The sequence below is a fragment of the Pelodiscus sinensis genome, chromosome 9 (assembly GCF_052426305.1).
Source record: "Pelodiscus sinensis isolate ZL-2025 chromosome 9, ASM5242630v1, whole genome shotgun sequence".
NCBI lineage: Eukaryota > Metazoa > Chordata > Testudines > Trionychidae > Pelodiscus > Pelodiscus sinensis.
In genome coordinates this window covers 10,574,913-10,599,506 of record NC_143060.1, presented here as the reverse complement: position 1 = coordinate 10,599,506, position 24,594 = coordinate 10,574,913, and the positions used below count along the sequence as shown (strand labels likewise).

At 43.8% G+C, this 24,594-nt stretch overlaps 1 protein-coding gene across 1 annotated transcript in view; it reads left to right on the top strand.

The window, feature by feature from the left end:
• Positions 1 to 24,594, top strand: part of TTC39A (tetratricopeptide repeat domain 39A) — an 84,303-nt gene that overhangs the window by 23,257 nt on the left and 36,452 nt on the right. Inside the window, exons 3-6 of the mRNA XM_006126422.5 lie at positions 1,718 to 1,849; positions 9,494 to 9,570; positions 13,535 to 13,602; positions 21,949 to 22,013. Of these exons, the coding sequence (XP_006126484.2) occupies positions 1,718 to 1,849; positions 9,494 to 9,570; positions 13,535 to 13,602; positions 21,949 to 22,013 (342 nt within the window). The remainder of the gene's footprint in view (positions 1 to 1,717; positions 1,850 to 9,493; positions 9,571 to 13,534; positions 13,603 to 21,948; positions 22,014 to 24,594) is intronic.

Sequence of the window (24,594 nt, the reverse complement as noted above, 5' to 3'; positions counted from 1 at the left end):
TTAAAAATGAGTAGTCCTGTAGCACTTTAGAGACTAACAAAGTTAGTTAGCTAGTTAGTTAGTATCATGAGCTTTCATGGGCAAAACCCACTTCCTCAGATCAGTATAGTTTCAGTGAATTTTCCTGGTACTGAAATTAGGTTTGCTGGTCTGTAATTGTCAGGATCACCTCTGGAGCCTTTACAAAAAGTTGACATCACGTTAGCTATCGGACAGTCATCTGACACGAAGGCAGATTTAAGTGAGAAATTTTATACCACACTTAGCAATTTCATATTTGAGTTCCTTCATAATTTTGGGTGAATACCATGTGGTCCTGGTAACTTACTAGTGTTTGATTTATCACTTTGTTCCAAATCCATCCCCAATCTGGGACAGTCCCTCAAATCTGTCACCTAAAATGAATGGCTCAGTTATGGGAATCTCCACCACATCTTCTGAATACATTTTAAAATTTAATATGTTAATAGAGAAAAAGAGAGCTAGTGGATAGATCTCAAAATATAATTGTGAATGAATAATTATCAATAAGTGTGTGCATTTCTAGTGGGATCCTCCAAGTATCATTTTTTGGCCCTACTCTATTTTTATCAGTGACCTGGAAGAAAACATAAAACTGGTATTGATAATCTTTGTGTGATCTGCAAACTTTGTGAGAGTGATTAATAATGAAGAACATTAAGTCACTGATACAGTGCAATGCAGTTCACCTGGTAAATTAAGTGCAAGGAATGTGTTTCTATATAACCAAATGTAGAATCCTCTATCAAGGAACAAAGCGTATGGGTCATACTTGCAGAAAGGTAGTCTCTCTCCTGGGAATTAATGACTGTGGAGAAAAAATCCTAAGGGATCAAGGTGGATAATCAAATAAATGTGAGCTTCCAGTGTGATGCCGTGGCTAGAAGGACTAATATGAAGCAAGTAGTAGTGGAGATATTTGGCACAAGTTTGACTGGTATTGGAATATGGTGTCCAGTTGGGGTTTCCAAACATCAAAACGGCTATTCAAAAATTGGGGAAGGCTCTAAGAGCCATGAGAATAATTGAAGGACTGAAAAACATGTCTTATAAGGTGACATGTGAAATCCCACAGTGTTTGTGGTTTGGGAAGCATATTCACGTTGGACAAAGTGGAGGGGAAGGATGATGGGAATATATAGATAAAAATAAAAGGCTGAGACATTTGACTATCTGTAACAACTCTGAAAGTAAGGTCAGATTCATGTTCAATATACTTTGGCCATAATTGTGTTATCACATTACTCATCTTTTTTTATTATTATTATTCTATGTAACTCTCCCCAAGTAGAAGGATGATTGTCTCAGCTTGCAGCACGTCATGGTATTCAGTAGAGAACACAGGCAGAAACATTTAACCCAAAATAAAAGACATTTCAGAGCCTGATCCTACATCTCTTGGGCAGCCAGACTTGCACTGACACATGTTAAGCATCTACACTGTAGTATTTTAGCATAGTTAGGTAGGCGAATGATTTGATGCACAAATCTGAACCTGGGCCATATACAGAGTATTTGTATTGTCCAGGAAAAAATAATCCTTTATATGTACCATATTGTGTTTGATTATTAAGGTACATTTGTTTAGACCCAATTGAGTCTCCATCAGATTAATGTGCCCCTAGAATGCTTTTTAAATTAATCTTGTACTAAGTTTGTGTCATCTCTGCTCATGTGTCTCACATTTTTGTTACAGAACGAAGGACAGTATGTATCATGCATTGACATATGCCACTATACTGGAAATGCAAGCGATGATGACCTTTGATGCCCAGCACATGCTGAATGCCGGAAACATGATGAAAGAAGCTCAAGTCACCTGTCAAAAGTAAGTGTGGAGAAGTACATTGTCAGGATGTCCTCCTCTAACGTCATGAAAGATTGGTCGTGTAGCAGAAGGAAGGACATGTGCAGTACTGCCACCTCCCATGATTTTATCTTGACTCGAGCAATTTTGGGGTGGCTTTTACCTGTCTTATGAACACATGATTCAAGGCCCCAACCCACAAATCTTCTGTTTTTCAAAATAGCCTCTATCTCCTTTTTACAATCACTGGGGCTCAGGCCAGCAAGATGGCCGCCATTTCCCTGTGGTCTATCCACATGTGGGTGTGAGGCTGCCCTTTATCAAGTTGGCTGCTTCCCCTTACTGTTTGCAGTTGAGCTGAAGCCAGGCCAAAAGGCAAATTGGCTGTCTCTCTCCGGGTCAGGAGAGTGGACAGGACAGAGGAACTGTGGGGAGCAGCAGACACACTGATGAGTAGATGGGGAGAGTGAGGGAGAGCAGAAGAGAGGGATGTAGAGGGGCTCATGGGGGATCCGGAGTTGGAGGCAGCATGGAAGTGCAGGAGGGGGACAGAGTCAGAGAAGTGTTGCTTCATGCCACAGGCTAACCGAGTCCCATTGTTTTCACTGTGACGTTATTGCTTATATGCAGCGGCGGATTTAGGGCAGGGCGAGCGGGGCGGCTGCCCCGGGCCCCGTGCTTCCCGAGGCCCCACGCATGCGCCTTGGCACCACAGCACATGCGCTGTGTCAAAGGGGGGCCCCGCGAAATTTTGCTGCCCGGGGCCTCACGGCGCTGCCCTGGGCCCCGCGGAACTCTCATCCGCCCCTGCTTATATGAATGATTGATGTAAGAGTGATGAACTGAGGATTCTGTCTGTACCACTCCTGAATTGTGGATGATTTTATGGATGATTTTATGAAATTGTATAATGAAATCACTGTGTCATAGGAACCCTATATGTATGTGGTTGCCCTGGAATTGAAGAAGAGCTCTGGGTAAGCTTGAAAGCGTGTCTTTCTCACTAACAGAAATGTGTCCCATAAAAGATATTACTCCACCCGTCTTGTCTGTTGAATAACCTGGGACCCACATGACTACAGCAATGCTGCATTAGCAGGGTTGTATCATGTCTCTGCCAGCCAGGCCAAAGACAATGGTGAGTGATCATCACCCAAAGGGTTGTGATGGTGGATTTGCTGTAGCTAGGGGAAGACACTTCCTCTGTTTATTTGAAGGTGGAAGGGGAGTTAGGAAGCTACCAGAAGGAGAACAAAAAAGATAGATGTCCCCAGTCATCTATAAAGGCACTCACAGGGGGAAATGGCAACTGGCATTTGCACCAGAATGGAACGAAGGAGGCTGCTACAGGGACAGGGTTGGCAATACGAGAAAAGACCCTGACTGACAAAACACAGATGATCTCCCAAAGGAGGTGAGGTATGAGGAACACTGTGTTTAGGGTGTCTTCTTGTTTTTATGATCTGTATTCTCCTGTGTTTTGTATGAGTAAGGAGAAAAGAGCATAAAATGGATAAGATTGAGAGAGAGAGGGTGTGTGTGTGTGTGTGTGTGTGTTGTGCTACACAACGACTGCACACCCCCACGGGAGTTAAACAGTAAACCAGAGGCTTTCCACCTGTTAGGTGGAGTCCTGGGAGAGCAGTGTGTTTAAGTATTGAGGGCCCAGGCTGTGCCCAGAGTGTATAAGATGGCAGTGCAGCAGGTTCGGACACTCAGAAGAAGGTGCTAGATCGAAGGTCTGTGTCCTGAGAGTGCGCTTAGGAACCTCAAAATTTGGGCAGTGGCTGGACTCCATTGAGGGTCTGGATGCTTAACACAGCCCAGAGAGTGGAGAGCAGGAGAGGCTTGGCATCTGGGATACCAGACAGAAAGCTTTTGCATTATGGGATATTTCAAATTCTTTCCATACTTTCTTTTGTGAAATATTTAATTAAGGGAATTACATAACTGTGCTCCAGAGCGCTCTGGTCACTGGATAGCTGCTCATTTGCTAACACTGATTAGCTATTTCATGCTTGTTTGAGAGCACGTCACTGCTTTTTTGTAGCAGCACTACATAAACATGTGAGTTTACTCAAATATAATGATTGAGCATATTTCTCTTCTGCTTTTGCATGCTATGTACACAATACTCATTGTTGCTTCAGACCCCATCTCTTGACACATTCCTGTTCAGCTAAACTGGGAGAGCAGGAGTCAACGTAAAGGTTTTTAGTATGATTATCTGTAATTTATCATCCCTACAAAGTACTATGTGGCGTATGCATGGGTGTGAATCATGACGCACTCATTAGGTTAGTGGTTCTCAAGCTAGGTCCCACCCAGCCCTTCTTCTGATCAAAACAAGTAAACTAGACTGAGAAACAATCAAGCTAAGGAAACTGCCTTTCCACTTCTTATCATAGAATCATAGGACTGGAAGGGACCTCAAGAGGTCATCGAGTCCAGCCCCCCGCCCTCAAGGCAGGACCAAGCTCCACCTACACCATCCCTGACAGATGTCTATCTAACCTGTTCTTAAATATCTCCAGAGAGGGAGATTCCACCACCTCCCTTGGCAATTTATTCCAATATTTGACCACCCTGACAGTTAGGAATTTTTTCCTAATGTCCAATCTAAACCTCCCCTGCTGCACTTTAAGCCCATTACTCCTTGTCCTGTCCTCAGAAACCAAGAGGAACAAATTTTCTCCTTCCTCCTTGTGACACCCTTTTAGATATTTGAAAACCGCTATCATGTCCCCCCTTAATCTTCTTTTTTCCAAACTAAACAAGCCCAGTTCATGAAGCCTGGCTTCATAGGTCATGTTCTCTAGACCTTTAATCATTCTTGTCGCTCTTCTCTGTACCCTTTCCAATTTCTCCACATCTTTCTTGAAATGTGGCACCCAGAACTGGACACAGTACTCCAGCTGAGGCCTAACTAGTGCAGAGTAGAGCGGCAGAATGACTTCACGAGTTTTGCTTACAACACACCTGTTGATACAACCTAGAATCATATTTGCTTTTTTTGCAACAGCATCACACTGTTGACTCTCATTCAACTTGTGGTCCACTATGACCCCTAGATCCCTTTCTGCCATGCTCCTTCCTAGATAGTCGCTTCCCATCTTGTATGTATGGAACTGATTGTTCCTTCCTAAGTGGAGCACTTTGCATTTCTCTTTATTAAACCTCATCCTGTTTACCTCTGACCATTTCTCTAACTTGTTAAGGTCATTTTGAATTATGTCCCTATCCTCCAAAGAAGTCGCAACCCCACCCAGTTTGGTATCATCTGCAAACTTAATAAGCGTACTCTCTATCCCAATATCTACATCATTGATGAAGATATTGAACAGTACGGGTCCCAAAACAGACCCTTGAGGAACTCCACTTGTTATCCCTTTCCAGCAGGATTTAGCACCGTTAACAACAACTCTCTGACTACGGTTATCCAGCCAATTATGCACCCACCTTATCACTATCTTAGGGTAGGTGAAATCCAGCTGAGCAAAAAGAGGCATGCATTTTTGAGAGTAGCAAAAGTTAGCTTTTCAAACTTAAATAATCTCACAGTATTGGCAGAGAAGGAATGAAAAAGTGAAGTGACATTCTGGGGAAGGGTCTGAATTGTCATTTTGGATCATTTGAGACTGCTGAAATTGCATGTAGTTTCCATTTCCTCTTATTAGCAGGCAAGAAAGGCAGCATGTACAATTTTACACTGTACTTGACAAGTTTGCATAGTTTAATCTTATACAACTCTGTCCTGTTGCTGCATTTTCTTCAGCTATGCACTTCCATATTCATTCATGTTCCTGCCACTCCATTGATCCACTCATTAGCTGTGAGTAATAACTATAAGTATAAATTGTTATTCATTAGGGGTTCAAAGCCAAACCATATTGAACAGGCAAATGTGGCTAAGGCTATGACTAGACTGCAAAGAAAAGTCGGAAAAAGATACGCAAATTGCAAACCACAACTTGCACATCTTTTTCCTCATTTCTTTCAGAAGAGGCTTTTCCAAAATTTGACTTGTCTACACGGGGCCAAATTTTGGAAAAACCTCCTCTTTCAACACATCCCTTCTTCCTCATACAATGAGGATTACAAGGATAGCGAAAGAACGCATCTGCTTTTTCGAAAAATTGTTCCAAAAAAAGTAGACGTGTTGCTTGGACGTGGCATAGCTTTTCTGGGATACCTCCAGTATGGCGGAAAAGCTCTGCAGTTTAGACATAGCACTTACAAATTCATGCAATATAAAGTAGAAAAGTCTTACTCCATGATATAGTTTGTGTTAATCCATGTTTCATTAGTAATAGAGAATTAGGCTATCTAGTATTGGTATTGACCAGTACGTAGCTGATAAACAACATTCTTCAAAATAGCTGAGTGAATATGGGTCCTCTGTTTTTCTTTTGTAATTTACTGGTGGCGTTCTGCTATTACAGTGTAATTTCAAATTTCACTATAAAAAGAAAAATGAATAAATTGAAAATTTAGTACATTATTCCACGTTAGCAGATAGTTTCTTTATTATTTCAGAGATCATCTCTGTATCTAATCCCATTTGCATAAGCCGGGCGCTGCCATTTTTAAATCCTGGCTGGTTCGAACCCCGTGCCGCACGGCTACACGCGGCACAAACTAGGTAGTTCGAACTAGGCTTCCTAGTTCGAACTACCATTACTCCTCATTCCACAAAGAGTAACGGTAATTCGAACTAGCAAGCCTAGTTCGAACTACCTAGTTCGTGCTGCGTGTAGCCGCGCGACACGGGGTTCGAACCAGCCGGGATTTAAAAATGGCGGCGCCCGGCTTATGCAAATGAAGTCCGGGAAATTCAAATCCCGGGCTTCATTTGCAAGTACGGTATGCCTACATTACCCTCCTATTTCGAAATAGGAGGGTAGTGTAGACATACCCTCAATGTGCAGTGGCAGTCAAAAAAGCAAACAATGTTAGGAATCAGGGTTAGACCAGGACTTTAATAGGGTTCAGAAGGAACTGGATAAATTGATGGAGGTTAGGTCCAGGATGGGTAGGAATGGTGTCCCTAGCCTCTGTTTGTCAGAGGCTGGGAATGGATGACAGGAGAGGAATCACTTGATGATTCCCTGTTCCGTTCACTCTACCTGGAGCACCTTGCATTGGCCACTGTCAGAAGACAGGGCTAAATAGACCTTTGGTCTGACCCAGTGGGGCCATTCTTAAGTATGTTATGTTCTAAATCTGCAAAGTAGTCAGCACTCTGAGCTCCTATTGAAATTTGGGCATGCTGCAAGGCATCTTTGTTAGCATATGTTTTCTCTGAGGAGTTTTCTTAGGGAACTGAGGCACTTTATCTTGAGGACAATCTTGGTTGCACTGGCTTCCTTAGACATAGACTCACCATGAGTAACACTTCACTCCTAACCATATCAGTGAATTGTATCTCAGTTGTATTTGGGTGTGTCTACACTGGGGTGGGCAAAAATGTTTGCTAGGGGGGCACTCTAAGAATTTGGTAAATGGATCAAAGGCTGGACCTTTTGTGATATGAATGGAGGCGATGTGGGGTCTGGGATGGCGGTTGGGTGCAGAAAGGAGCTTGGGGTGAGGGATTGGGGTGAGGGATTGGGTTGTGGGATCTGGGAGGGAGTTCGGGTGAAGGAGGGGGTTGTGACTTGGGGCAGTGGATATAGGTGTAGGAGAGGAGCACAGGGTTTAAATTATGTGGGGTAGGAAGCAGGAGTGGGGGAGGAGAAAGGGTTGGGGTGCCAGAGGCAGGCTCTGGCTAGGAGACGGTTACCTGGGCACATCCTGGCCAGCAGCTCAGCAGGTTCCATAGCCCGGCCTTCCATCCCCCAGCAGGCCACTCAGGGTAGCCAGCTGCAGGGCCATGTGTGTCTGTCAACAGCTGCGATTCCATGGGAAGGAGTACTTCATATGCTGCCTATTCTTCAAACAGGCAGCTCCCATTGGCCAGAAACCAGACAGTGGGACCTGTGAGATTGTGCTTGGGGTGAGGGCAGTGTACAAAGTTAGCCAGCAGCCTGGGAACTAAGGGGTTCATCTTACCTAAGTCAGGTAGATTCAGCCAATAGGAATGTAGGTAGGAATTTCAAACTAGGACAAAGGAATGTTTGGCTTTTCCCTCCTTTGTCTCTGGGCAGTTGTCTCCAGCTATTGAGGGGGACAGACACTGTCTCCCTCCAAGAAAAGACTCTTTCTTCACTTTCTGTAAGTAGGGTAAAGTTTAGATAAATCCATTAGGTTTTATTGTTTTATGGATTGGGTATGGGATCTGATGTCTGTGCACTTTTTAAGAAATGGTTGGCTTTTCTTCGTAACTAAGTTCTAGGCCCATGGAGTTTCTCCATGAGTATATTATTTGTTACTTTTCCATCTAAGCATTATGCTTGCAACAGGAATATTGTGGTGATAATATACATTTTCTCTTTTATTTTATTAACCTGGCATTGGTTAATGGTTGTGTCCTGCTTTGTACTTTAGGGCTGAGATTTCCCAAGTGATCTCTCCCCTGATTTTTCACATCAATACTTGGGTGGTGGCAGCGGAAGTTTTATTCCCAAAATCTAGAGTTTTAAGATTTTGAGGGGAAGTTTTATACAAGAGTCTGGTAGATAAGGTTTCGGGGTACTCACTGGTCCCCACTTCTGCATTTATCATGCCAGAGTGGGGAAGGAGCCATGATACCACCCCAGACTCACAGCTGTTCATAGACAAATAGGGCCCTGCAGACAGCTTTTCTGAGTTGGATGCGGAGGCGGGGCAGGAGGGGAGACTGACTGAAGCTTCTGTTGTACTGGCCCTATTTTGCCCATCCCTGGTCTACTCTGCAAGTGGCTGGTCCACATTATCTGATTCGTATCTTGGTCCGTGAATTGCCAAGACAGATGCATGTCTCTAAGATCACACAGGTCACAAAGCCCAGAACGAATTGCGTAAGAATTGGAGAAGAACCTTGTTCACTGAAGGGCTCAAGCTGCAGAATGCACGTGTAGAGTAGATTAATCTAGACTCTGTTTATATAGAACACTGCAAAACCTTCCTGTTGTCCCACCAAAATCAGAACAAGAGTTAACAGCTCCCCTTTCGCTACAGATGAACACCCAAAAAGCACCTCTCTGAAGAGCTTTCTGAGCTTAAGGAAAAGACCCAATGGAAAAGTACCCAATCCATTTTCATCAGAGGCTTTCAGACACCACTCTGATGGGCAGCAATACAGTACCCCAAAGTAGATGTATGTTCTCCATGTGTAATCCCATTGAAGTCAATAGGACTAATCACAGAATAAGGAGATCTTCAATGTGTCAGAATATGGCCTCTTTCAGCTGATGTTTAGTGCTGAAATGGTCATTGCCAGCCCAAGTTTGCTTTGAGGTATGTTACATATGTGTGAAAATAGTGTGTGGATACATGTCATCAGGGGACAAGCCACATGGGAATCTCAGAATGCTGTGGGAGACGGATCATTTTCCACATGTTCTGTTTCATAGCCTTGCATTTCTAGTGCAATTTACAATGTTAAAAGGTAGGTAACAGTGGGTTGGTGCAAGCTGAAGATGTCTTTGTGGCAATATGGAAAGCCTGCTCAATGGTATAGTTCTTCAGTGATTCTCTTTCTTCTTTTTCAGAATGAACAAATAAATGTGTTTTTCTTTCCATTAGGTTTAGGAAGAAATCAACTGTAGCTGATTCTTTTAACAGCCTTGTGCACAGACAGAATCTTGAACACTTTACTGAAGGTAAGGTTCAATCTGCTCATGTAACAGTATTTTCTTTTTCTGTGCTTGTCCCTGAAGGGACTGTGCCAGGTGAACTTTACAGATTCAGTGGTGATGATGGGTGGTGTTGGGGATCTTTTGCACTGGATGCCTGTGGGTTTCTGGGTGGCATTCAAGATGTCGGGTGTCAGCTTTGGGAGAAATTGCCTCTCTCTGTGCAATATTGCCAAAGTAGGGCTTCAGGGCCTCCTGGGCTGGATTGTGAATATGCTTGGGCCACAGATGGCCTGCAGGCCGTGAATTTGAGGCCCCTGACGTTAACCACCAGACATGTTGCAAATCCAGTCTTTTCTTCTGTGCACTTGTGCACTGCTCAAGATGCATCTTGGAGAGGTTTAATGATGGACTGGGGTTTTCTGCTCTTTGAGGACTAGGAAAGGCTGTTTGCACCTAGGAATGTGTTTATTGAAAATGTATAAAATCTGAAATTTGCTCACCCCACTCGGCGCTGCTTCTCTGACATCAGTTTGATTACACAGTGTAATTCCAGTTCCACGTAGCAACGTACAAGTCCTAGCCTTGTTACATCAGAGCAACTCAGTCAATGGAACCGAGTAACTGAATTTAAATGGCTATGTAATGCTCTATTAGCTCTTTCTTTTCTTTGATGATAAAAACTGAATGTGGGCGTACACAGACAATATAATTGCTCATCCAGGGCATGACACACAGTTGGATTAAATGAGATAGGGTCATGTGATTAAAATAGCTTAGCACTGTTGCCCAACATTTAAGAGGGAAATAATTTTGAATGATTTTTGTCTCATGATCTGGTCTGTCACTTGGATTGTATCTGGTCATGGAAGCAACAGCATGTGTGCAGTTCAGTCAATGTAGAGAGACACTCGCAAAATAGTTTAACCCACTAATAATTTGTGGAAGAGGATCTCGTGACTATCAGAGGAATCAACTCTTAATGGTAGGAAGTGGACAGTAATTACAGTTTTGTCAGCCTCTAAATGTCTAAAAGTCATGACTTAAGTGTCAAAACATCATGAGATAAAAATAATGAAATTCAGTAACGAATATTAATATTGTGATTTTTATTTGTCTTCTGGTTTCTGAGCCTTTAGAGCACTTAGATTAAGTTTTCAGATTTTTCTCCATGTTCATGAGAGCTAGACATTGAATAATAATGCAATGACACCAAACCAAATCTGAGATTCCCATATAACTCCAGGAGCCTAGGCTCAAAATCTTCCCTCCCCAAAATAGCTCAAAACTTGTGAATAATCTCAAGAGTTTGCAACACTGTAAAACTGCATAAAACAAGCTGAAGGTGCTTTCTGAAGGAAATCCATTCAGGAGACTCAGCTTTGTGAAGGACCCTGTTTAACACGTAGGATTGTGTTCGCTTTAAGTAAGACTGCAGTATTTAATGTTCAATTTCCAAAAACTAAATATGCATTTCAGATCTTTGGGACCCTTGTATGAGATCCATGTCCCTAGCATTTGGCTCCCCGGGGGGAGGGGAGAGTGAAGAAATACCATGGGGGGTGTGAGGCGACCCAGCCTGCCCCCCCCATCAATCCCTTCCCCCAAGAAAGAGCACGGTCCATCAGGTAAAAAAATTCAGAAAATACCATGTGAAAATGGCCACCTCAAAAGGGCAATGCCTGCTCTGCTCTTAAAAGGGTGATTGATATATATATATATTTATATATTTTTTTGACTCAACAAGTATTGCTGCTATTTTTCCGGGAGGAAGGAGAGCACGAGGGTTTCTCAAAAATCAAAAAGGGGGTGTGATGCTGAAAAGTTTGGGAACCACTGTGCTAGAGGGTTAGGCTAAGAGGTTAGGGAGGGCACCACACAGGTTCATTCTGGAGCGACTGCTGTTTTTATCTTGTGTGACCATCCTCTGGTCAGTTGCTGTTGTTACGTCATTATAGTCTCCAGTATGAGTGGGAAAAGTGCAAAATAAAGCTTTTCTCTCAAGTTAATCTCGCCATACTAATCTGCCGAGAGATGCAGGCCTGACCTAGGTGCTCTGCAATGCAGGCTAAAATATTTTGGCTGCTCCCCAAGTGGCCAAATGAAAAAACAAAATAAAAGACTAGCCCCCACAACAGAGCAAAACAAAACTGCTGAGTGATGGAGGGGTGGAGAGGCCGGCCACTACATCTGTTGATATGAGGCCCGTGGAAGTTGGTGCTAAGACATCTGCCCTTAATAGAGGGAACTGCTCATGAGAGGTTTGCACACCTCCTCCCCAGCTCCTTATTCTTCGCCCTTTCGTGTGCCTCTCGACCCCCAAATGAAATGTCTGATCTCCTGAGGCCCAGGAGAAAAGGGTAGAGGACGTGATATGTTTGCAGTCTCTGCCTTTGTTTAGCTACGCTGATGACCCATGTGTCCTGCTGCTGCAACCACCCACCGATAGCATGTAGCAATCCTAGTGCTTTGTTTTCAAAGCACTGAATGAACATGGACTAATTTTCACAACACTTTTGTGAAGCAAGTGTACAGAAGGGGAAGCTGAGGCACAGAAACGAAATGATCTAGCAAAGACGGATAGTCACAGATCTTAGTGAGTGCCTCTTCCTGGCCACCCAATAGGACTTCTAATCTAAATCTCTACTGTGCTGGATGGCTGGCGCCTGAATGGAGTCTGGCCACCCACCATCAAGGTGCTGATCTTCTGTCTTCCACCAGCTCTGTGTCAGAACCTGTTGACCTGCTGCTTACCCCTCTGAATTCAGTGCTGACTTTTCAGAATGCCCAAGACTTAAACCCACCCATCCCCTAGAACTGCTCCCTAGAGATGTGAAGCTTCTCGTTTATAGGTTAATTCCCTTAGGGGCACGCAGTAGTTGTGAAGCAGTCAACGCATGCGCTTTGCCAAGTCTAGCACCTTTATGATCTTTTATCCTTAATCATGCAAAGCACAGGTAAGTACAGATCCTAGAAAATAATAAACATCTGAAACAGCAATGTCCCTCGCTTTCTATTTCATCCTTTCCTTGTGAGCTATGGGTCTAGGAAGGCAGGCAGGGAAGGTGTCCCCTGCCTCATGCAGGCTGTTACATGGTGAATGAGCACAAACTCCTGTCAAGTGACTTTGAGGCCAAAGTGACTTGCCCCCTGCTAATCCTAGGCAGGGACCTTTTTTTTGGTCTAATGTGAATAGATGTCCAGCAATTGATACTCTCTAGTATTCTTTTTCTACCTGCCATTGTCATTTAAAACCAAACAGCATGGAGAAGGCAAAAGGGTGCATATTCAGAATGGAGTGTGCAGCCTGACACAAACACACAAAGTTCATAATCTCATACAGAATTCATCAGTCATAAAACATATTCCCTGTTCAGCACCAGGCCATCAGAACCAGGATTAGAATTCAGGAGGGGCAAAGCAAGCTTGCTTATGCCATTTAGCCAAAGTGCCTCTCCTTGGTTTGCAGGTAACTCTTCTAGGGTGAGAAAACACTAAGCATTTAAATACACACTTGACCTTCAGTATGTCACCGACTAATCCCGTCTCTATGCAGGATAGTGTTTTTGCTTACATGCCTCAGTGGATAGGGATGGGATAACTTAGATGCTTAAAATCGAGTATATTCTTCATTGAATAGAGCCTTTGTCCTTGTATCTATGCTGAAAGTGCTCCAGTTTCTGGTGATAACCATTGCAATCTAGACCCCCGCTCTGCCAAGATCTGGCTAAGACCCCTCATCTTGTTTCATGAAGCCATCAAGCAGCCTCTTAGTAACAATTTTGTGTCACTACCATTTGGAGTTAATTCAATAACCTGGAGGAAACCAACCCTGTGATCAGGTTTTCTCCTTGAGGTTTTCTCACCTTTTGCATTTATTATATTCTATTTTCCTATTGTGGGAGGAGGGGAGGGTGTAATACTACTTCTTTAATTAATCTGTTTTCTGATGGTGTCTTTTCCCTCCCCTATTCCCACTCTTTCATATTAGAGGAAATTCATGCAGAAATTTGCTATGCTGAATGCTTGCTTCAGAGAGCGGCTCTCACATTCCTGCAGGTATGGTACCCTCAGCTATGGCTGTTTCATGAAAGCAAGAGGGGACTAGGAGGCTTGGAAAATCAATTGTATAATGTCCCACATAAAGGTTTCTATCTGACAAGTGCACATTTTCATAAACCTGTGCAAGCCACCCAGGTCCACTCTACTGGGTCAAGTCTCTAAACCAATCTCCTCTGTGGTATTTAGGCACCTAATTTCCATTGAAATCAATAGGAATTAGGTGCCTCAGATGTGGGCCTTGCTTTTCGGTATGAGTGCTGTAGAGACAGCTGCAGTCTGTGTGGGTGGCCACACCTTGCAGCTCTCACTAGCATTCCCTCTGCATGATTTAGGAATGATCTACTTGGAAGGAAGTCTTTGGGTGGAAGGTCACTGCAGTGAAGCCATGTCTCCACTTGCCACACCGGAGATCGATCTTCTGGTGTTTGATTTAGTGGGTCTTTACTAGACCTGCTAAACTGAATGCTGAGGGTGCCTCAAGGGTCAACACCGGTAATCCTCGATTTGTGAGGAGTAACTGAAGCTGACAGGAGCATTTGCTCTAGTCTGCCTCCCGCTGTGAAGATGGCACCAAGCTCAGCATAAGATATATCGACTCCTGTGTGTTATTTACATAGCTGGTGTTGCATTCCTTAAACCAACCACCGTTCCCCGGTGACCCCCTCTGGCTGGACGCAAGGCATCTGGCCAGAGGGGGTCACCGGGGAATGGCACTGCGAGCAGCAAACCTCTGCCACTTTGTAAGGAGGCATAGGAAGCCCCTCCCCTTTCCTTCCCCAGAGCCAAACACCTCCCCACTCCCCTTTCTCCCCCAACCTTATGTCCCAGTCCCAGCTACTAACAAGTGCAAGCTGGATCTGCAAGCGCAAATGCAACCCCCCACCTTTTCCATTATTTTCAATGGGAAAATTGACCCCGCATAACACGTTTTCACTTAACACGAACATTTTCAGAAATGCATCTATAGTGTTAAATGAGGAATTACTGTATAGACAAGGGATGGAAAGGCTTAGTCAACTACCTGAAAAGCTTGCTGCCTCTGTATTAGAGGCAGCAATGGGGGAGGAAGCAGGAGCTGGTGCTGGGGGGAACTATCTTAAAAGCCGGTTCCCACCAGCACTGTCTCCATAATGCCGCCTGTCTCACCCCGCCCCTTGCTCCTGCCTCTATCAGGGGAGGGGGGACAAGAGTGGGGGGAGGCTGCTGCCATGAAGCAGCCGTCCCTGTGCAAAGGAGGTTCCAAATCCCCGCTGGGACTCCCCATGCACAGGGACTGCTGCTGGCTGGGCTGGCAGCCCGGCTTGGTTCTGGCTCACACCAGGTGCGGGATGAAACTCCGCTGTGGCTCTGCAATTTAAAATGCAGTAGAAACCAGCGGGCAGGCTGCCTGGCTCCTAGTGCCTCTTAAATTGCAGTGCTGCAGCGGGGTTTGGTCCTGCACCTGGCGTGAGCCAAAAGTGAGCCGGGCTGCCTATCAACTAATCAATAGATGATAAAAAATTTATCAACAACTCGATTAGCTAAATACCCTCATATTAACATCCCTAGTATAGACCTGGCCTCACAGCGGCATGTGTATGAATGGGAATGGGATAACACAGTAGAAAAACAATGGTCATTGCAACTGTAGCATGCCAGCGAGTCTGTTCTTCTGCTTCCTCCCAATTCCAATGAATAATTAAATTAATTAATCTACTTTAAGAAAGTTGCTTGTTGCTGTTGTTCTTGAAGGGCCGTCTCCCCTCAATGTTCCACTGATGGTTGTTACTAGACAGTTCTGATTTGTGTTACAGTGAGAAGGCATTCCCTCTTTTTCTCTGTGTGCCTTCTGTTTAGAGTATAAAAGTTTAGCTTGCCCTGTGTGGTAACATCAGCCACTTTCACTTAAATTCAGTCTGTGGTTAAAGCAGAAGAATGAAAGCTGGAGTTCTTAATTTCTGTTCCTGACTCAATTGCTTCTCCTGGAGAGGTGGACAAGTCTTAATATCTCAGTAAAGGGACTTTTATGGCATCTCTGGTCTTAAACGTCTATTTCCCCTGGTATGTTTCTTTTTAAAACCATTCATGCATCCATAAGAAATTTAAAAGAAAGGACATAATTTCTTCTCCCTCTTGTGCACAAAGAGCACCCTGTATGTGTGCTCCCTCTCCTCACAACATCCCTGCACAACTTTGCTTAGGCTGGAATGCACAAGACTTTATTCATTTTCTGTTTTACCTTTTTAATTTTCATGGAAGCAAGGACTAACTTCAAAAATTAAACGAAGGTGCTTTACTACTTATACTTAATAAGACTTTCTAAAGTTATTTTTGATGCTTACTGAAGATTACCAAAACTGTATAAAAAGCCACTTTGTCCTTTCCTGGGAAGTACAATTTTTTTGGAAGTCAAAGGCTTATAGTTCATACCATTTGTTCCTTCCTATAATAGAATAGCTTATCTGCTAAATTCAGGTGAGAAACACAGAGCATTGGTGCCAGTCAGCAATTGCTTTCTCAAATCAGACTTAGGATTTCCCTGGGAGACTGGTATTCAGGCATGTCTTGTTGTACTGGCTCTTTCCATTCTTAGGTCAGGTCTGCACTGGCAGAAAAAATCAGTGCAAGGTATGCAACTCCATCTACATGAATTGCTTGCATCAATTTTCTTGGGCAGCCCCACAGTGGGAAGTCAATGGGAGAAACGCTCTCGTTGACTTCCTTTACTCCTCACAACAGTGAGGAGTGCCACAGTTGATGGGGGTGCCCTCAGTGTTTGATTTAGCAGGTCTTTACTAGACCCTCTAAATTGAACCCCAGAAGATCGATCATAAGTGGAGACAAGACCTTAGCAAACAGGACCTTTGTGAATTTCAGGGATGAAACAGAAGTAAATGTCCTGTTTCTGAAAACTTCTCCTAACTCCACAACAGAAAGCAGCCTTGGAACACTTCAGCTAAATGATGGAAATAGAGATTAGCCCCGTGGAACAAAAGTAAACAGGGCCACATTGTTCTGTAAGCATTTGCTCCACAATGATTCACATTAAGCTCTTTGGGGACATGTTATGATACCACCAAGAGTGACACTCACTTTTATAGTGCACATCTGCTCTCTCATCCATGGCTAGTGGATAATCCCCTCGGTGTGGAATTTGCAGGTGGTCCAGTGGTGTTGGTAGGGCTTCGTTCCAGAGCATCCACCCTTCAACTCAGGCCACCAGACTTTCTGCCTCCAGCTGCAGTGCAAGTTGACAGTTCAGTTTCTTTCAACCATTTTGTTTTCAAATGTTAATTTCTAGAGTCCTGCAAATCCACAAATACCCGCTTTATGTCTGTGGGTGCCCACATTCACAAATGTGGTTGCAGATATCCGCAGCTCATTTTTGCAGATAGGGATGCAGTAGCGAATACAAACTTTGTATCTTTCTGTTGATTTTTGTGCAATAGTGACTTCATTTCAGCATCTAACGCCTCTCTACCTTTCCTGATGGAGTGAGGAATCTCCGGAGTATTGATGCTCTCATCCTCTGGTTTCTCTGGTACAGCACATTGGAAGTGAGCGCCCTCTGCCTTTCACTATAGCAGCAGAGTAGCCCAGAAAACACAAGTGTGTGAATTATTACAGGCAGCTTCTCAGGGGCCTTGTTGGGCATTGCATGCCTCACAGGCCTCCTGCTGCCAGAACATGAGCTTTGACTGGAGAGACTTCTAAGGCCTTGGTCCACTCCTGAAACCTCTACTCCCCTGTAGAAAGCTCTATGCCCACCCATGGCCAACATGCCGGTTGGTGCCCTGTCAAGAGAAATGGACCCATTTATTCAGGATGTCAATGTGTAGTTGACTAAACGATTAACCGATAAGCCTGGGTTTATCGGTTAATCCCATCGACTACACGTACTCTCCCCCCATTGCTACCTCTGATACAGAGACAGCAAGGGAGGAGGAGGTGGGAGCCAGTGCCTGATAGAGGCAGCAGTGTGGAGGGTGATTGGGCAGACGGGAGCTAGTACACATGGGAAGCCATCTTTCAAGCGGGCTGTCCACATGTATTGGCTCCTCCCCCGCCTTTGCTGCCTCCCACAGAGGCAGTGGGGAGTGGGAGCCATCTTAAAAGCTCCATGGAGCTACCTGCTTCCCCCTCCCTCCTGCGCTGCTGCCTCTATCTGCTCTATGGGATGCCGGCGCCTCTTCTGTGGCTGGAAAACTCGGGCAGCCCATGGACAGGGGCTGCTGCCTCTGACAGAGACAGGAGTGTGGAGCGGCAGGGGTCTCCCCAGCCGTAGGGCCGGGAGCACAGTGGCTGCCGGCTTCACCCCAGGGACTATCCAATAGTGGTATAACCACTAAAATGTAATGCGGTTACGTGATTATTCAGTTAATCGACATCTAACATCCCTATCATTTATACTGTGCCAGCAGCTGGAAAGGATACATACCCACTGGTTGTTCAAAATTAAGAAGAACTTTTTGAAGCCAATGCAGGGAATTGCTTAACCGATAAACTCAGGCTTATTGGTTAATTGTTTAGTCAACTACACTTTGACATCCTGAATAAATGGGTCCATTTCTCTTGATAGGGCACCAACTGGCATGTTGGCCATGGGTGGGCATAGAGCTAAGGGTCAAAACTATTTGGCTCTGACCCTACTTTTTCTACCAAGATAAAGATTTATAAAGATCCAAACATCATTGTATCCGTCATTTCCTGGCAGTCGTCCTCTCTAGCCAATTATCTCCTGGAGCTAGGATGGCTGGTGCCAAATACTGGCTTCTTTTAGTGACATTTTTCAAAACGCACCCTCCAGATATTCCTTTAAGGACTTGGAGCTATTTACTGGGTATGGAGCAAAATTAGATGTCCTCTTCAGATCACCTTTGTAAGTCTCTTTGTGGGCAGGTAAGAACAAACAACATGCCAAGCAAGCTGTGCAAGGTAGACAAATTTTTCAAAAACTTAAAATCCACTTTCATTTAATTTGTTTAAATGCACCACTGACCAGATTGTCAGAATGAAAACATATATACATGACTGCATAGTTCAGACCAGTAGTCTATTTAGGCTTTTATCTCGCCTCTGATTGTAGCCAGAATCTGCCTCAGAAGATGGTGCAAGAAACCACATTTTGGACAATTATGATATTCTTAGGAGAAGTCTCCTGCTACTTCATACTTAGATGTTTGCTAATGATGGACGCATGAGTGCTTATAACCCTTCCAAAAAATAAGGCATTGCAAGCAGTCAGAGCTGCTCCATGACAATGGAAATAATGTCCTGGACAGATCAGAACATGCTACCTTTCAAAATAAGTTGCGTAAAAAGATATAGAAAAGAGGAAAAGGATCTTCCCACAGCCCTCCAGTGACCTACAAGGTGCTCTGAACTTGATTGGCAGCCCAGGAACATCCATTGCTCTGACAGAAAACTTCAGGCCTTTTTAAGAAGGGTCTCCTTCATCCAATCCCAGATCACCATCCGTTCCAGCAGGGGCATTGGAAAGGAAAATGTAATTCAGCAAGGGTGCTCATTTAGTCTCATTGAGAAATTTTTGTATCCAGTCAGAACTCAACTAGAAAATTTCATTCATTGATTTGGTCACATACATTTCTAGTGTGTGGGGACCAGAAAGCTCTTTGGAAAATGGACTGGTTTTGTTTTGTTTGTTTGTTTTTTCACGGTGCCCATCGAGCCGAGATGTTGCCATAATACAAATAATAATACTGGACATGGAGATCAGTTGATTGCTGTCCTCTTTATAATAACCATTAACATATCTGAAGGCTGTTACCAGATCCCCGCCTAGTCATCTTTTCTCAAGATTAAACATATCCAGTGTTTTTACCCTTTCCTCTTAGGTCAGGTTTTCTAAACCTTGTATCGTTGTTGCTCTCCTCTGGGCTTGCCCCTATTTATCCACATCTTCCCTAAAGTGTGGCACCTGGAATTAGGCCAGGTCTACACTAGGCCTGGCAGCTCAGCTTAAGGTTCGCAACTCCAGCTATGTAGAATATGTAGCTGGAGTCGGCTTACCTTAAGTAGAGGTTGGTGGCACCCCTACAGCAGGAGGCCCACGGGAGCAAATGCCTCACAAAAGGAGGAATACCAGACTCCAGCAGGAGCACCCTCTGAGTTCAATTTAGCGAGTCTTAACTAGACTTGCTAAATCGCACTCCGGAAGATCAATTGTGGCAGCGGTGCTTTTCCATGTAGTGAAGACAAGCCCTGAGACACAGTATTCCAGCTGAGGCCTCACCAGTGGTGAGCTGAGCAGGACAAACTGTAAAATTCTGTTGACATTGGCTATAACAAACATTCTCCAGGATGGTTGATTGGCGTCCTGCACATCTAAGTACCATAGAAAAGTGGGAATTAATCCTAGAAAGGCACATTGGACCCTCCCTCCACTACTCCCCTCCCCCCATTGGATGTCAAAATTAATCAGGATGACGGATTAGATAAGCCCATGTCAAGCCTTTTCAGTCACCGTGGCCTCTGTAAGAGAGATTCTGGTGTTGATGCCTCTATCTATACAAGAACCATGCTGCCATTTTCATGAAAAAAAAAAAGTTATTGCTCCAGAAACCTTTTAATTCACTATAAATTCCTTTTTCCACAGTTCCTGGGAAATAGTTCTCCCATCATTTTATTCAATCCTGAATGCTCTTTTGGAAGCTTGCGGCATACATGTGCGTTCACTGCATTTGAAAGATATATCTCAAGTATAATGAGGACATACACACTGTTCATCTCATTCCCTCCAAAATTCTAGGCCTTCAGACCTCAAAGTTGCGACAGGCAGTTAAAATCCTGCAGCAGCTGGGATGCTAGGCATCTGGGAAACTTTTTACAGAGTGGAAATTAAAGCTTTCTCTACAAGGCCCCTACTGCTATTGGGATGGGATATGAGTTTCATCTGAGGAAGTTTTGCAAAGTAAGTTTCCATTCCTCTGCAGAGGCATCCTGTGGTAGGAAGGTGTGCCTGGATTGGCTACCACACAATCCTTTGCATTACAAAGATCTTGCTTTAAAGGACAGGGAAGATAAATTCCCATTCTCCACTGCTATGTATTATAATAATTCAACTCCACTTATCCTTCCCCATCATCATGTCTGTGATTCACTGCTTGTTACTTCCCATTAATGATGAATGAGGAGAGAAGTTGTGCAGCAGAATGAGAAATTTCTTGCCTGGTAATTTTCTTCCTGTTAGCAACTTCTTCCCTCATTCAGACTACCCATGTACTCTGGTAAATGGCTGGAATACCATTGGTAACAAAAGTGACAAGTAGTGCTGTCAGACATGCATCTGACGAAGTGGGTCTTTGCCCACGAAAGCTTATGCTCCAATACATCTGTTAGTCTGTAAGGTGCTACAGGACTCCTTGTTGCTTTTGCAGATCCAGACTAACACAGCTACCCCTCTGATGATTGGTAACAAAGGTATTTTTTTCTAAAGGGAGATTTAAACGTAAATTTAATGTATATATTATATCAAGCTGTTGTCTTGATACTAATAATTGGCTCCTGGACTATTTCTGCAATTATCTGGAGCACTCTTCTGCTGGCCTGAGTTGCAGGGCAAGAGATTAGACCTAGAATCTGCAGCACCAATATTGACCTGGCTCTGAATCCCACAAGTGGGGGTGGGGGAAAAACATTATCCATTAGTGATGAATGAGGAGAGAAGCTGCTAACAGAAAATTATCAAGTAAGAAAATTCTCATCTGTTGAGTCAAAATTCTTAACTCCAAGGCCCTCCAGGTCTTTCAGATTCCTTGTTCCTTATGTTTTGTGATGCAGTATCTGAGCATTTGTTACATTGCTTTTTATGGCTATGCTACACACTATTAACACATTAACATTCTGTAGCAAAAAAGAGAGTACATCCAACATAACTTAAGTTTCTCACAACACCAAACTGCATCCTGCAAGATCTGTGGCAATCAGTCAGCAGTTTGTAGTTTGTGTGGAGCCAGGAATGTCTGAATCTTAATCATACTGAAGGACAAACACATGTGAAGTTCTTTTCACTCTTTGAAAACAGCCATTGCTGCCTGCACGTTTTGCTAACAGCAGCTAGGAGCAATATTCTTGTGGTGATTCATTTGGACTAAAGATCCAGGTGTCAGAGTGACAGCAATTGACCACAGAAATGATTTTTAAAAATCTGATATTTTAGAAGAGAATAAAAACAATCAAAAATAGCTTAATTCAAAATCTTAAGCCGTAGCCATTTACTGCTCCATAGAGACACTCATCCTGTCCGATGCATCTTAATTTGTTTTGCTCCCAGTCACGTATTAATTTTCAGAAGGCAAATGCATTTTAAATTGCTCATTGCTAAATGTGTTTCCCTTCCAACAGGATGAGAACATGGTTAGCTTTATCAAAGGAGGCATCAAAGTCAGGAACAGTTATCAGACATATAGGTAAGTAGGCCTGAATTATTATATTATTATACTCCTGCGGGGGGGGGGGGGTGTGAGTGTGAGTGTGTGTGAGAGAGAGAGAGAGAATTAAGATTGTTATATTTTATTTAGTTAGTTATCACAGCTTATACAATGCACCTATCTTCAAAATCTAGGTGCATGCAGAATTTCAACCCATGGAGATTGGGATTTGTGGTCTCCCTCAATTTATCCATAAAGAGCGTGGATTTAATACTGAGCCATGTCCACAGGCAGATGCTGTTTATATCCAACCTTCTCCCTCAGTCCTAAAATCAAAAAACCCAAAACACCTTGAGTAGCTTTCAACTTGCCAAACAAGTGATATCCTCTGTACTATTGTATGCACATGCTGCCTTATGTTTTCAGCCCAAATAACTGGTTTTTAGACTAAGGAAAAAATAGGCAATTAAGAACAAAAGCAAATTCACTCACAGAGCTCAGTGTGCATGTTCTTTGTAACACGCTGCATCACCTTCCCACGCAGTAAAGCACTCCTAGGTATGCTAAAGGCAGAAATGTTAAAGGTAAATATTTGTTCAAATTTTGCACATGTGGAAAGAAGCTGCCCTCTATGGTACCTAATGAATAGGAGAAAAGAAATGAGAGAGTTTACCAGTATCCAATGGTTAACAATAGCTTCTGGCCCTGAGCGTTAACTATCTAGACATGCACTGTGGCATCTAGACTCTGTGATGATGAGCTTTTTGTGGATTTAGATGGGTGCTTGTGTCTGTAATTCATTCTATTATATTCTCTTCACATGACTGTTCAATTTTGCTTTAGTTTCGCACATGTATTATCAGACACCTTGAGTTTGCCTTCAGATATTAGCTGCAAAGGTTTAAAGCCTCACTATGGCAACTGCTGAAATAAAAAATGGAAGCCATTATCATGTGTGCGCCATCACCCAGGGAACCTGAAATCCTGTTGTGCGGATACAGAAAACACTACCCAGTTTTAAATTGTCTTGTTTCTTCGGTGTCAAGTATCAGAGGGATAGCCGTGTTAGTCTGAATCTGCAAAAGCGGCAAGGAGTCCTGTGGCACCTTATTGACTAACCAAAGTGTTGGAGCAAAAGCTTTCGTGGGCACAGAACATGCATCTGACGAAGTGGGTCTTTGCCCATGAAAGCTTATGCTCCAACACTTCGGTTACTCTATACGGTGCCACAGGACTCCTTGCTGCTTTTGTTTCTTCGGGTAATTCTAAACTAGGATTGTGGGCAATAGGCGACCCCTTGTGCATACTATGCATAGGCTTTGGGTCCACCCTTTGCCTCCTTCTTTGTGTAATCTTAGTCCAGGTCTACACAAGACCTGGAAGGTCATCTTAAAATACACAACTCCAGCTATGTAAAATAATGTAGCTGGAGTTGACATATCTTAAGATGAGCTTGGTACCATTTTCACAGTGGGAGATTGACAGGAGTAAATGCTCCTGTTGGCTTCTTTCACTCTTGTGATTGCGAGGAGTACTGGCGCTGACCAGGACTGCCCTCAGTATGTGATTTAGCAGGTCTTTATTTGACCCGCTAAATGGAATGCCAGAAGATTGCTCTGTGGTGCATAGGTATAGACAGGGGCGGCCCGTGAGCCTAGGCGGGCTAGGCAGCTGCCTAGGGCGCCGCTGGCCCAGGCGCCTGATGACGACATGCCGGGGTGCCCGATGATGATGTCACAGCCATTGACAACCGTTCAGGCAGGGGCACCAATTGCACCGCCCTGCCTAGGGCGCCAGTTGCTGCAGCCGGCCTTGGGCCACTCCTGGGTATAGACATGGTGAGGGTTCTGTGGCTTCCGTGAACCAAGCACAATGTTGTCACCCTTTGTCATGCAAAGGGGAAATCTCCCCCCTAAGGAGCTGTGCACTAAAATGAGGGTTCTGTTGGGAGCCACCTGCACATCAAGATCTATAAAACATAATGTGCCAGATTCAGGCACATACCTGCTTTTATGTGTTCAGTAATTCACGGAATGTGTTTGAAATAGTCATGTCTGGAACATGCAGTAGAGCGTGTGGTAAGTACTGAGGCAAGGCAACGGCTAATCCAGCTAGATGATGTAAGTAATAAAAAGGACACTACCAACTGGAAATCTAGTCAATATATAAAAAATGAGTTAAAAGTAGTTACTGTATCTTCCCGAGTCTGTCTGCTAAATGTTGTGATTTTGCAATCACAGTTTCCTATTTTTAAAGCAATGTTCTCTTCTGTATTCTCGTGCGAGTACCCCCAAAAGGGGAAATGACTGACCCTACAAAGGATATCTCACTGGACACAGAGTTCTGTCAAATACCCAAATTGAAAATAGAGATTTTTTTCCCTCTCATTTCTCTGTTACAGTAAATGTAGGTGGTGCTCATTACTGTAGCAGATCAAACCTTTTCAGGCAGAAGTATGCGTGTAAGTTGATCTGACCCATTTGACAAGAATTCATCTCCAGAATCCCTTTGCTGCTGTTAAATGGAAACTGTCTGTTGTTGAATGTATCCACTGAAATGTGGCACGCATTGTACGCTTGACGCCTTTCCTCTCTCAAGAAGAGATGAGACTTCAGAATAA